General features: G+C 34.7%; 1 protein-coding gene across 1 annotated transcript in view; it reads right to left on the bottom strand.

Moving 5' to 3' along the window:
- The window catches only part of LOC115882899 (protein unc-13 homolog B), a 346,607-nt gene that overhangs the window by 219,464 nt on the left and 112,026 nt on the right, over positions 1-15,117 (bottom strand). The window contains exons 14-15 of the mRNA XM_030901160.1: positions 5,504-6,325; positions 1,902-2,255 (exon numbers count right to left, since the gene is read on the bottom strand). Of these exons, the coding sequence (XP_030757020.1) occupies positions 1,902-2,255; positions 5,504-6,325 (1,176 nt within the window). The remainder of the gene's footprint in view (positions 1-1,901; positions 2,256-5,503; positions 6,326-15,117) is intronic.

Raw genomic sequence — 15,117 nt, 5'->3', positions numbered from 1 at the left:
CAGTTTGATTTCGGAAAAGGCCAATATCGACTATGAAATTCAGCACAGAATTAGCAGCACCTCAAGAGCATTCTGGAAATGAAATTAAAACGCAGGGTTTTCTACAATCATGACTTGAGCACAAAAACGAAACTTGCAGTGTACCAAGCAATAATAATCCTCATCATGTTATATGGAAGCAAAACCTGGGTGCCGTACCGCCGCGGCCGGCACGTGAACGTATTAAACAAGTTGCAACAGAGACACCACCATGTCTCCACCAACAACCATGTCTCAAACGTATCGGTCTTTGAAAAAGCTAGCTGCTGACGATTATCTATTAAATCCCGCTTAAGATGGGCTGGTCACGTTTGCAAGATGCAAGAAAACCGTTTACCGAAATATCTTCACCACGGCGAGCTTGTAGACGGTAAGGGAACACCAGGTGGACAACTCAAAAGGTACAAGGATATTTTCCATGAATACTTAAAGGGGATAAGCATGCAGAGTCAGTGGGAGGAAGCATTGCACAATAGGAAGCAATGGAAAAGAATTATTGTAAACTCAGTTAACAACGACAACCAAGCAGAAAGAGGCAACAAAATAATGAGATTTTTGAATGTCCTGAGTGCAGAGACACCCTAACGATATCCTTATAATTCCATTTCAGATGCTCAGAAACATATCTAATGATTTTATCTAATTACCTTTTCGAAAAAGTCTTAAAAATAAGCGGTTTGCGATCGTGATTTTACTTTACTTGATAGGGAAAGGCGTACCGGCAACAACGCAACAGCACACCGTCGCATTCTCTCACTCCGACTTAATAAGATCCCTATGCGATTTACTTCCACACATGTAAATACCGACCCAAAAGTAACAATTGCCAGCACGGTATGAGGGGTTCAGAAGTGAACTGGATCAAGTCCTAGAAAATAATTATGGAAAAAATGAGAGTTGAAGTTTTTTAATGTTACTTAATTAAAATAAAACAAGCTAGAGAAGAAAACTTCACACAATGGTTTATTATATTTTAAATTGTATAATTGCAAACTTAAGAAACTCAAAATACAACTTTGGTCATTTTTAAGAGAATGTTTGTTCATACTTTTTTGGACTTGAACCATTTTATCTCTGAGAATATTTGAAATTTTAGATATAAATTGGTTCATCGGTATATTTTTCTCCGTCTTTAAGGGATTTGTTGACTTCACATTGCCTATTAATAGTGGTTTCTTCGATTTTTATAAAAATTATGGTATATAGGCGGGATAAAGGGAAGAAGATCTTTTATGTGTTGCTTTTTAGAGTGTGTTACGTTACGTCTATGAAATGATAAGATTTTTCTTCCTCGTGCAGTTTTATTCAGAACAACAACATGTCAGATATCTAAGTATTTGTAAGAAAAACAGCCGAACTTATTGATGTAGTAATAGTGAAAAAAAATGATAAATCAAACTATATACTTCCAGAATTGATAGAATCAGACCTTTTAGATGGTGCAAATGGTTCAGGCTTTGTGTCATTGTCATCCATTTTATCAAAAAATATTTTTTTAGCTCTGAAAACTAGCATGCGAGTTAAAATCGCGCACAGCGTTAAATTTTATGGACTTGATCCAGTTCACTTCTAAAAGGAATCAACAGAATATTCAGAAACCAAACAGAAACAGACAATAACTGTTTAATGCGTGAAGTATGACTTGATTCCATTTCTCTACTGGAAAAAACAATATTTTATAAACGTACAAAGACTATTGTCTTAAAATAGTAGGAATTTGGATTTGATCCATTTTAATTCTGACCACACAGTTACAAAAACTCGACTCTAAGGCATCTTATGCTCTAAGCTTTTATTATATCGATTTCCTCCATACCCCCAATCGATAATCCACCATCATTTACAGTTTCCTATATACCCACCGCTAACTTCGACGACGGACGGCTTCCTGCTGAACGCGTCCTCGTAGCCCGTAGCGTACGCGTCCGAGGTTTTCCGCGAGGGAGCGACGACGCTGCCGGTGTCGCTCGTTCGCCTATTGGCCGCCAGAGGGAGCGACGGTCGCTTCGATTGTTGCGAGGGATGGAACGGATCGATGACGGTGATCTGAGACGAGTCCCTGCGCAGGCTGTGCAGGTCCTCGTCGCCATAGGCGTCGCTAGGGGTGGCGGAGTCGCGACGTTGCTGGCCGAAGGTGGTGGTTACAGTGGCGGCGGGAAGAGCCGGGGGCGGGCCGGTGATGGAGGGGTGCTTTTGGTAGTCGGTGCCGTGGATATCTGTGGCAGGGAAAACGTTACTTAAAGCAGGTACACACGAAAAAAATATTGACAAAGAGGATTCCAAAAGTTTGTATAGGAAAAGGAATAAAAAATTGGCGTGCACTTTTACAGTCATACATACTTAACACTTTTATGTGAGTTAAAGAGTGCTGGGTACATAAATAATGGCAACGCTGTTGAGTTTCGTGTGAATTTTTTCCTTTTCGCTTCCTACAAGTAGTATGCTGTTTTTTTATTAACAATCGTAAAATAGTATATAGAGTAATCGCAAAACAATTTCCGATGCACCTGATCAACTTGACAAGCGATAACTACAGCGCTGCCAGATTGTGGTGGATTTATGAGATGAATCTTAATGTAAAATTTGAAAACAATATATTATATCATTTTTTAAGATTTTTAATTTAATAATTAATTTATTTGTTAACAGTAGTCACTAACACAGTAGAAATATGCTCTTGCTTCATCCACGTTACCGTAGATGGAGCTAAGAAGGCTTAGGTAGGGTATATATAATAAATGAACAAAAATACGAGTAGCGGAAAAAGGGCCAAAATGGGCTAGATGGCGTAGAGCGTCTAGCACTCTTGCCATAGTAGTACTTATTGTACTCAAATGCTATTCTCTGCTTTTCGTTGGTCAGATCGAGGGTTACAGCAAAGTCGGCCTGACGATGGAGAAAAATCTCCGAAACCGGTCGTCGAATGGCTGTTCCCTTCGGTCTGATGAACTTAATGCAGAGAATAAGCATATATGTAGGATTTTTGGCCCCTTTTTCCGCTACTCGTATTTTTGTTCATTTATTATATTATATCCTATCTTAGCTCCATCTACGGTAACGTGGATGAAGCAAGCATGTTTGTCCAGTAGGCCGCTGGTTTTGAATTTTGGCGGTACGATCTGTGATTGTCACGGCTATCGCTAGATGGCGTAGAGCGTCTAGCACTCTTGCCATAGTAGTACTTATTGTACTCAAATGCTATTCTCTGATTTTCGTTGGTCAGATCGAGGGTTATAGCAAAATCGGCCTGACGATGGAGAAAAATCTCCGAAACAGGTCGTCGAATGGCTGTTCCCTTCAGTCTGATGAACTTAATGCAGAGAATAAGCATATATGTAGGTTTTTTTGGCCCCTTTTTCCGCTGCTCGTATTTTTGTTCATTTACAGTAGAAATATTTAAATTTAAGGCAACAGCTTCTTGCTACAAATCGAAATAAGTAGAAACAACTTTGAAAGTGGTATAATGTGCTTACCAATCAAACTTACTTCTCCGACTGCAGTCAAGGGCAATAAAGAACCTTTATTGTCACGTTATCGTTCAAAATAGTTTATCAGGAAAGCTACAAGCTCTTTGCTTTGACTGTTTAAATGCTTCGGTATATTTTCAATACACAATTTCAAGAAATGCAATACAAAAACTCTTTGTGCTTAAAAGTACAATTTAAAAAAAATACTATGAAAATCGGCAAAAAATGAGGATTACTTCCAAAGATTCAACAACAATACGATATTATACAAAATAATGACTCACATAATTGTCAAATAATAAACGACCACGTTGCTGATCGCGGCGCAGGTTGCTGATCGCAACATGGTGATAATAAAAAGCGCTTTAATAGCTACTTATGTAACAAGTTGCGAAATTAATGTGTTAGACAATGCGTCGTATGCTTAAAACACTCTTTTCGCAACGAATTTCATACAAGATTTTGTGTGAAAGCGGATAATTTGAGATTTTCATGCTATTATTATTTATTTGAAGTCGTTAAGTCATACGTATACCTGGGATCACTATTGACAAATACAGGCACATCGGAAGAAGAGGTGAAGCGTAGGTGCAACATAGCAAAGGTAGCTGTTGGGAGACTGACCAAGATCTGGAAAGACCGCCAGATTTCAAGAGCCACCCAAAACCGGCTAGTCAACTGTTTGGTACTCCCAATATTGACGTATGGCTGCGAATCGTGGACTCTCAGGCAGGCGGAACGTAAGAAGATCGATGCTACCGAGATGTATTGTTATAGACGTATGCTCCGTATCCCATGGACTGAACGCCGTACAAACGTTTCCATTATAAATGAACTTAATATTACTAACAGGCTTTCCTGTAAAATCCGACTAAAACAACCAAAATATTTTGGACATGTAATGAGGAAAAGTCCGGACAATATGGAAAGAGTCATAATTCAAGGCAAGGTGGAGGGACATAGACCACGTGGCCGCTCTCCAACTCGATGGATAGACCAGATCACGACTAGCTGTAGCAAGCCAATGCACGATGTCATCGAGATGACAAAAGACAGAGGCGCATGGAGAAAAATCATCCATGATGTTACGCTGACTACTACACTCCCTAATGCGGGTCAGGACTGAAGAGAGAGATTATTAATTATTGTTAAACAATTTTTAAAATGTTCTGGTAATCGGTTTCTAAGGCATTTTTTATGCATTGTTGGCATTGTTTAATGACAAAGTTCTATCAGATTCAAACATCGCCGTATTTCGTGCGTATTTCCTACAAAGTTTTGTGAAAAAATGAGTGATAATGACGAGTCTTTGGATATTCAACAAGCTGTTGAAACTACGTTAATGCCCGAGAAGTCGAACTTATACGAGACCACCTACAACAACTTTGAAACTTGAGTAAAAGAAAAACATGTTGAGAATTTCACAGAAAAGATATTAGCCTATTTCCTGAAATTATCCACTACCTTAAAGCCGTCAACTCTGTTTAAGATTTATAATAAATAAATATTTTCATTGTTTCTAACGTTTAATTTTTTCCTTTTAGGCACTAGTGCCTAAACAAGTGTCACTTTTAGATACTAGTGTCTAAAAGGATGTTATTTCGAATCTCAAATAAATATCAAAAACTATCCATTTCGAAACGCTTTCACAAAAAATAATTTTTGCAGCTTTAATCTAAATAAAGTATCTGTTACAATCATTTGCCGTTATACAATTGAAAAATGCCGAACCGCTCCAAAATAATCAACAGTTTTGGATAGCATCTGCTGCCAGTACAGCGAAATAGTATTAACATTGTCCTTATGGGCACTTTCCAACCTAAACTTATCTCATTCATCTATATGGGTGAAAGATCGTTAGAGAACTACCGTCAGTCCTTTAGACCAGTCTTTTATTTTAACTGCTAGATAAATCTTAAGGTTTCATATTGCCTACAACAGTCGGAGTTTCATTAACTTTTTTTCTGGGTATAAAATTACTAATTAATTTTACTAACCATTACTAGCATCCTCTTCAATGTAACTCTCCACACTCTCCTGAGCTTCCAGATATGGTTCTTCTTCATACTCACTGTATTGCTCAACCAAGCCACCCCTACCATTTACCAACCGCTCCTCTGGATACCCTACGTTATTTGAGTTCTGCTGGTACTCGCTAACAGGTACTTTCTGATACCCTTGCACCTGATTCTGATTGTTTAGAAGACCTGTCATGCCGTCCTGCTGGTAGGGTGATGATTGATTATATGACTTATTGTAATTATTACTCTCTATGGATTGTGATTGGTCCATAGAATCTTGTTGCTTTAGAACAGCCCTGTTCCGGAAACTGTTCTGATTGATTGTTACTGTAGGCGTGGATTTTATGTCTGGAACAATTTTTGAGTGTTGATCGAGGTCTGTCTTTGATAAAGTATCTTTTCCAGGTGTTGAATAATCGCCAAAACCTGTTTGTTTGGCTTTCTGGTAATGGTTGCTGCTGTTGACAGACGAAATGACCGTTTCGAAGGAGGAATCCTTCATGTCATCGTCTCTGCTGTTTAGGGAATCGGGTATTAGCTGTTGTTGGTGTAGGGGACTGGTGTTCCCTAGTTGTTTCGCGTAGTATCCACCAACTGCGTCTGCGTAGTAGGGCGTGGTGGTGTTGTGCGCGTTAAAGTACGTCGAGGGTACGTTGTTCGCGGTCGTACTAGTCCTAATATCACTGGATGCGGTGATGGGCGCCGGTGCCAGATTGTCTTCTTCGGGAAGGTTGTCGTCTATGCTACGATATGCGTAGTTGTAGTCTTCATTGTACACGTTTTGAGCGCTTATAGCACCTAGAAATGAAAGAAGACAAGGGAAATTATGATAAAAATAGATAATCTAATTAACTAAACATAAAAATATATTTTAAAATACTCGACTTTTATATTCCATCATAGGTCTGTCATCTTATTTTATTTTTTACTGCATTAATACTGCATGATCGAAAAAAAAAACGGCGTCAGCGATGGCCGTCATATCATGAAGATCGCTGTCATTTTATATGTATGGGAAACTACATATGGGGAATGTCATAGTTTTTATTTATTTAGAGGAATATCACTTGATACACTCATAAATAATTATAATCTTTTTGTTATATATATTTTTCTCTATAACAGACAATTTATGTTATAAAAAAGTACAAAAAGAGTATCTATTCAACTTCGTTCAATGGTCTTGGATATATTATACTAAAAACTGTTTTATCTTCTTTCGCCGTATTTAATAAGACCTTTTAATAAATCCTAGGCTAAAAAATGGCTGAGATAAATAAAAAAAATAATTAGGGATATTATAACCCTTTCATCCAGCCATCATCAATTGATAAATAATGAAATATAAATCTCTTTTATTTCGTTCCAAAATTCTTTTATTTTTCTTACTTTCTCTTAGGTAGGTAATTAATTTACATTTTAGAATATTTTTATTTAAGCTCTCATTTTCTAATTTCCAGTTAATTTCTAAATACCAGCAAAGGGATAAAAAGCTTTTTTGTATTCTTTGAGATTATGGTATTAAGCAACTTCAATTTATTTTAAAATACCTAAAACGGAAGTAATAAAACTCCGAGAAGCTTCTTTTGAAAGAAATAAATTTATTTTTTAGATAATTTAATACTTTGAAGGCTTTATAAATAAAACTAAAAATATATACAATTTTTAACAAAAATCAAGGACACTTAAGCTTCATTCAGAACCTCCCAATTAGTGGAATAAATTGGTGGTTTCAATTACACTTTATACTTTTTCGTTTAAGATCATTCACAATGTTTAAAAAACACACAATTAAAATTAATATAATATCCTAGCAACAGCTTGCGTTATAGTCTAACAGCTGGCTACATAAAAAACCTTATCATCGTTACATGGCTAATTTTTTGTGTGAAGTATTCTTTTGTGTAACCATTATGAAATAGTCATGTCTGCCAGCGCGACCCCGGGGCTTAAAGCGGGGGCGGTCGATCAAAAGGGTGAAATTTATTATTAAGAAACGTGGAAAATTGTCGGCAGACATTTTTCTAATCGCTAAAATGCTGAGAGACAACGCGAAAGAGGCATGAAATTTTAAAAATTATTAAAAAATTAAATTTGAAGAATGAAAAACATTATGGCATACATGCATGCCGATCGGTGGAATGTAATAGTTATTTATTGTAAAAGCCGTATGCAAAACGGCAGACAAAAAGATCGTGGCTAAATCAGCTGCAGTCAGTTATCAAAAGCGCGATATTACTCTAGCGCTTTCAGGGAACGCTTGCCGCGTCATCCATTTAAGTATATGTAGATAAATCATGTATACGATTATACTATAAATATATTTTTTTATTATTTCAATAACAGATATCATATATTTACTCATTTTATATCATACTCGCTCTCGCAAACGAGTCTTCCTCTAAGTCGATATCCGCACCGTAAAGTTTTTGTAGACCTACATGCATTATGTTTCAATTAATAACACGGCGAGCGGTTCCTGAAAACGCTTATACAGGGTGAGTCTTAAATAAGTGCAAATACTTTTAAGGGTGATATATTTCGACCCCAGGAATACGTCTATGAGTTTTTTTCGCAAAAAAAGATGTAGAAAATTGTGCATTCTTGTTTAAACTTTCCTGTACATTTTAGAAAACTTTTTAGAACTGCCTGTTTACCGCAAATTTACCCACGGTATAATTATTTCTTAACCTACCAGGCTTACGGCTTTAGGCTAGCCATACACACTAAAAGAATGGATGCAAATACAGAAAAAAAAACAGGTGGCTAAAAATAAATCAATTTCTTTTTAAATTTTTAAACTTGAATAACTTGGTTATTTTGGACTTATTTGGAAAAACGGTAAAAAGAAAATATGTTTCTTTTATTGAGATCTACCAGCTCTGAAAATATTTCTTATTCAAGATTCACCCTGTAGAGTAATATCGCGCTTTTGATAACTGTATACCGCTGATTGAGCCACGATTATTTTGCCTGCCCTTTTGCATACGGCTTTTTAAATAAATAAACAATAAACATGACATTCCACCAATCGACATGCATGTATGCGATGATTTTTTTTACCAAAATTCCATGCCTCTTTCGCGTTGTCTGTCGACATTTTAGCAACGAGAAAAACGTCTGTCAACAATTTTACACTTACATTTTTTTCTTAATAATAAATAAAAGCTATTTGGCAATTATAACTCCTGTACCTTATAATATTTTAATGCCCATTTGCATCGTTTGTATAAACTTTGTTTAAAGTCTAAACGGTAATTAACTATATACTATTTATAATGGAAAATACTTTTCTTGCAATTTTTAGGTATATAATAAAATTATATAAGAGTTTCTTGCCTTGAACTGCTAATATAGAAATTAATTCCACGCTGTGTTCGACATAATGTGGATCAACCTGCTCTCACTACCAGTTTCGGGGCCCTACCCCATCATCAGGTGAGCTTGGGTTGTTTCTACAATATGTCGAGCACAGCGCAGAGTATATAAACACGACTTGTCGTAAAGTAGCGGTAAGATATTAAGTCCCGCATCGCGAGATAGCGGTCTGCGTGCAATGGTAGTACTTTGGTACCACCGAGGCACAACTATCGATAATAAATAAAGGCTTTTTTCGGCTAGCCCAAATTATATAATGGAAAATAAATTTCTTGCAGTTTTTAGGTATATAATAAAATTATATAAGAGTTTCTTGCCTTGAACTGCTAATATAGAAATTAATTCCACGCTGTGTTTGACATAATGTGGATCAACCTGCTCTCACTACCGGTTTCGGGGCCCTACCCCATCATCAGGTGAGCTTGGGTTGTTTCCACAATATGTCGAGCACAGCGCAGAGTATATAAACACGACTTGTCGTAAAGTAGCGGTAAGATATTAAGTCCCGCATCGCGAGATAGCGGCCTGCGTGCAATGGTAGTACTTTCGTATCAACAATGCACAACTATCGATAGTAAATAAAGGCTTTTTTCGGCTAGCCCAAATTATATAATGGAAAATAAATTTCTTGCAGTTTTTAGGTATATAATAAAATTATATAAGAGTTTCTTGCCTTGAACTGCTAATATAGAAATTAATTCCACGCTGTGTTTGACATAATGTGGATCAACCTGCTCTCACTACCGGTTTCGGGGGCCTACCCCATCATCAGGTGAGCTTGGGTTGTTTCCACAATATGTCGAGCACAGCGCAGAGTATATAAACACGACTTGTCGTAAAGTAGCGGTAAGATATTAAGTCCCGCATCGCGAGATAGCGGCCTGCGTGCAATGGTAGTACTTTTCGTATCAACAATGCACAACTATCGATAGTAAATAAAGGCTTTTTCGGCTAGCCCAAATTATATAATGGAAAATAAATTTCTTGCAGTTTTTAGGTATATAATAAAATTATATAAGAGTTTCTTGCCTTGAACTGCTAATATAGAAATTAATTCCACGCTGTGTTTGACATAATGTGGATCAACCTGCTCTCACTACCGGTTTCGGGGCCCTACCCCTTTGTGGAAACGACCCAAGCTCACCTGATAATGAGGTGAGAGCAGGTTGATCCACATTATGTCGAACACAGCGTGGAATTAATTTCTATATTAGCAGTTTAAGGCAAGAAACTCTTATATAATTTTATTATAATATTTATTATAGTTAATCACTGTTTAGCCTTTAAACAAAGTTTATACAAACGGTGCAAATGGGCATTAGTGTCAAAATTTCACCCTTTCGATTAACGCCCCCCCCCCTTTAAGCCCCGCGATCGCGCTGGCAGACATGACTATTTCACAATGGCTACACAAAAGGATACTTCACAAGAAAAAATAGCCAAGTAACGATGATAAGGTTTTTTTATGTAGCCAGCTCTCCATCTATTAGCCAGTTCTATCTATAGAGAAAGCCTAATATTATTATAAAACAATCAACTTTTGATTTCTAACCAAAATTTCTCTTTATTGAAGATATTCAAAGGCCAAAATGACATTTCTCGCAAATTTTGAAGTAAATGAGTGGAAAAGTTAAAAGTTTGACAACCTTTTCTACTAATTGAAAATATCTACTACTAATTTTGACGTTCTGAATGCTTACAATGAAATTAAAGAAACAAACTTCTACGCTAATTGAAACCACTAATTTAGTCCACTAATTCCGAATGAAGCTTTATAATACTGAAAAAAAAACAGTACAAAAATGCATTTTATTTAAAAATTCTCAATTATTTAACATTAAAGTTTAGTTTAATAACTGGGATCAAACTAATCTCAAAAGACACGAGTTAAAAGTGACTTTCTGGAAGGCTCTTTGGGGATAGTTTTTCTTTGGGTCGATGTTTCTCCAGACGGCCAAAACTTTTTTCATAAAAGCGAAAATAAAAGCGAGTTGTTATTGGCATTCGCCGATGGTGAGTCAACAATTGCCAGCCTTGCGTTTTTCTAGTTTGGTCTAGAAGAGATTAGAGTTCCATTTTTCATCTTTCTTGCCGAGTTTTCCCAGCCATATAAAGTAAAATTAATATCGGCTTAAAAGATTTAAGTTTCTTCTTTCAAAATTTATTACCGTTTGATAAAAAATAATAGTTATTTTTTATACAAGACTATAAAATGGTATTTTATCGTCGATCGAAAAGATTAATTTAAAAAAAAATTAAATTCGGGAGACGATGATGCAATTTTATCGTCGTGTATAAAACAATATTTATTTCCATAGCGAGTTACGTTTTAAAAAATATTCAGGAACTATTATTTCAAGGAATTTATTACGAGTAGAAAAAATATTGTGCTGGGCTGGCGTTGGATTCTATGTAATTTGACAAATAAATAAAGCTGTCTCTTTAGTTGTCAGTTTTGAGTCAATATTTTTTAATTCTCTTTCGTGTCAATTGCTGATTGAATTGGAGCCAGAAATGGCTCAAAACGAAATAAGTAAATTACCAACAGATATTCAGACTGAGGCGACAAACGCCATATCCAAACTACTTCCATTTAAATCCCGAATAACTTATGAAAAAAAATACAAACATTTTCAAAAATGGAAGCAATTAAAAAACGTGCGACAAGAAATAAAGTTTTTAACCTATCCTCGCTGTTAAAGTATCATTTAATCTACCCTTACGGTTAAAATACTATTTTATCTACTATTTTTGATAGATGTAAGGCAATTTTAACAGTTGCCATGGAAAAAATAGTTATTTCAAAAATTTTGTTACAAATATTTATTTTTTTTATGTTATTGAAAACAGAAGACATTTAAATATTAAAATATCTTTTTGTAATTTTTAAAATTCGAAATTAAACAACACACAATTAATTTATTGCAAAATTTTATTTTAACAAACGACAAAAAATAAAAATAAAAAGCCTTTTTTTATCTCAAAATAAAACAGATTATTTTTTCATATGGCATATTCTAGCATTGTTAGAAACACTGCAATTTTTCCTCATTGTTCTGTTGATGATTAAGCATAAAGAGCAGAGAAAAAGGTAAAAAGCGTAATCTTTTCACCCTAAGCCCTCAAACAAATATAATGAGCAAAACGTCAAGTTAAAGTACAAGAGAATATAGAACGTAGAGAATAAATAACAAAGCTACTTATAAAGAGCGAATCAGAAGTCCAAACTTGCATAAATTGGATGCAACTATTATTTACGCATTTAGGAGAAATAAATACTTTTATAATATTAAGAGAATTTAAGAGTTTTTGACACATACAATTTTTAAAACAAAAAAAATAATTGAGAAATGTTGATATTATCAATATTATACCGAGTGGCGCCTCTCATGCATGTGTCTCCAAAAAGTTACTCATCAAAGACATGTTTTTTTTAACGGAACACCCTATACAGGGTGTTTCAAAACAAATGCGAAGAACTTTAGGGGGTGATTCCTTGTTCAAAATAAAGGGTAGTTTGCTTTATAAACGTTGGGTCAAAAGTCAACCATTAGGGAGATATCGCGGTACAAAGATGGCGGAAAAATAATGTTTTTATTTTTTATCTTGAAAACGAAAAGAGATATACTAATGAAATTTTATGGAAGCATTACTGTTATGAAAACACCCTTTCATGTAATTTTTTTACTTTTTTAAAATGAGTGGAAGGGGTTGAAATAAACTACCCCTATCATTCTTGTTAACGAAGTTTAAAGAAAATTCTTATCAAACACATGCAAATACTTTAATTTGGATAGTTTAGTTTGTTTAGAAACTTTTTTACCTCTTGTGTTTTTTTGATAAAACTCACCGATTGGAAATTAAAAAATAAAATGTAAAGCATTACATGTCTGGACAAAAAATATTTTTAGATTAAGAATCTAGTGATAATAATGATAATAATAATCATCTAGATAATACGTATTGCAGTAGAGTAATGTCAAATAAAATAATATTAGGAACATCCTAAAAAGTAACAGCGGCCGACTAGATTTTTTCCTAAAAAAATTACAGCAGCCCACTAGATTCTTTATCAGAAAATGTTTTTTGTCCTGACATGTAATGCTTTACATTTTATTTTTTAATTTCAAATCGGTGAGTTTTATCAAAAAAACACAAGAGATAAAAAAGTTTCTAAACAAACTAACTATCCAAATTAATTTTTTTTTGCATGTATTTGATAAGATTTTTCTTTAAATTTCGTTAACAAGAATAATAGGGGTAGTTTATTTCAACCCCTTCCACTCATTTTAAGAAAGTGAAAAAATTACCAGAAAGTGTGTCTTCATAACAGTAATGCTTCCATAAAATTTTATTAGTATATCTCTTTTCGTTTTCAAGATAAAAAATAAAAACATTATTTTTCCGCCATCTTTGAACCGCAATATCTCCCTAATGGTTGATTTTTGACCCAACGTTTATGAAGCAAACTACCCTTTATTTTGAACAAGGAATCACCCCCTGAAGTTTTTCGCATTTGTTTTGGAACACCCTGTATATTAATTGATTTTCGAATTCATGAATAAAATAAAAGTGAGTTTTATTAGAAAATGAGTAAAATGTAAGGTTTTTGACAAATTTATAGTTTCCTGAAAATTATAAATTTTAAATTTCAATGGAAACTATAGTTCATACCAATTAAACTTTTAGTCGCGTGATTAAGCTGGACCGGCACAGCGATGCCTACTTTTACATATTTTCTTTTAATTAAAATATTTTAGAAAACAAAAATAAATTAATTATAAATATATAAACAGTTATTATTTACATCAACAAAACTCATCTCATTAACAATTTGAACTTAAGAGACGTAAAGGGCCATTACTACCGCTTTCCCATTCAACATATTCTAATTCTCTATCAAGTAAAGTAAAATTACGATATGTTTTAAAATACTTTTTTTCGAAAAGATAACTAGATAAAATGATTAAATATGTTTCTGAGCATCTGAAATGGAATTATAAGGATATCGTTAACGTGTATTTTTTTTATAACGAGAAAACGTCAGTATTCACGATAATTTATAAACTCAACTTTTTAACACATAACACGCGATAACTCAAAAACTACTTTGGATATTAAAATCGTGTAACTTTTTCATTTATAAAGATTTTCACATACTGCCTGCGAAGAAAATATGGCAGAAACATTAAGAAAGTTTTTGAAAAAAAAAGAGTTCTAATAGCGCGACCACTGTCGAACACTAATTCCACTTATTTTTATCAAAAGTGCAAGTGTTTCTAACTTGATCTTAAAAATTTACAAGCTATAGGAAAATTACAAGACTCGTTAATAAATAAACAAATAAGGTATCACGAGACGTAATTAAATCGTGAAGCTGAACGCATGATCTACACGCTTTCCTAGAATTTTAAACACTGATTAGGTTGATCGGTCGAATCTGCTATATCCCCTTCCACGTCTCTTAGCAATGTACACAGTTTCTCGGTTTATTCCATACGCTTGGCAACGTTTTTACTGTTCTCTCTTTGTTCAGTACATTATAAACGCATTGTACTCTTCTTACATACGGAAATCTCGACCCAAAACTAACCTTTTCCAACCCTTAGGCAGGAGAGACCGTTTCGAACTGAATAGAATTTCCACACATACATACCCAAGTAGCATCTATCTGACTTCGAACTAAATCTGACCTGAAGCGACATCAGACTTTGTGCAAATTTAGGTCGGGTGCTGATGATACGACTGGTGACGTCGCTTTCCTATTAAAAGTGACGTAGTTGGATCCGAGTCGGTAAATCCAACGATCTGTCGACGTACAAAATAACAACGTACCATTTTTATTAATTCCCCAACGTCGTTCCAATGTTGGCTTGCATGACGTACCTATACGTGAACTAGCCCGACGTCTACCCGTTGTCCGAATAGGATACGTCTCACTGATAACCCCTAAAGTAACGTCCAATTATATTTTGTTGTATTTTATGTTCATATTTTTAACCTAATTTACGTATCTCTCTTTACGTCGGTAAATACAACCCATTAAGTAGCATTTGCGGCCTAATAAACATCGCGAACATAACCTAATAAAAAGTTTTTAGTAAAAACACTAAAAAGGCATTTAGACAGACATTCATCTACATTTTACAGAAAGAGGTCGAGGCTTTTGCAAAATAATAATAGTAGTAGTGATGTCTTCCCTCCGCCCACGA

Source organism: Sitophilus oryzae, unplaced genomic scaffold, assembly GCF_002938485.1.
Source record: "Sitophilus oryzae breed Bouriz unplaced genomic scaffold, Soryzae_2.0 scaffold_179_pilon_pilon, whole genome shotgun sequence".
Lineage (NCBI taxonomy): Eukaryota > Metazoa > Arthropoda > Insecta > Coleoptera > Curculionidae > Sitophilus > Sitophilus oryzae.
Note: the sequence above shows the minus strand (reverse complement) of the source record. Positions and strands in the feature narration are given on the sequence as shown.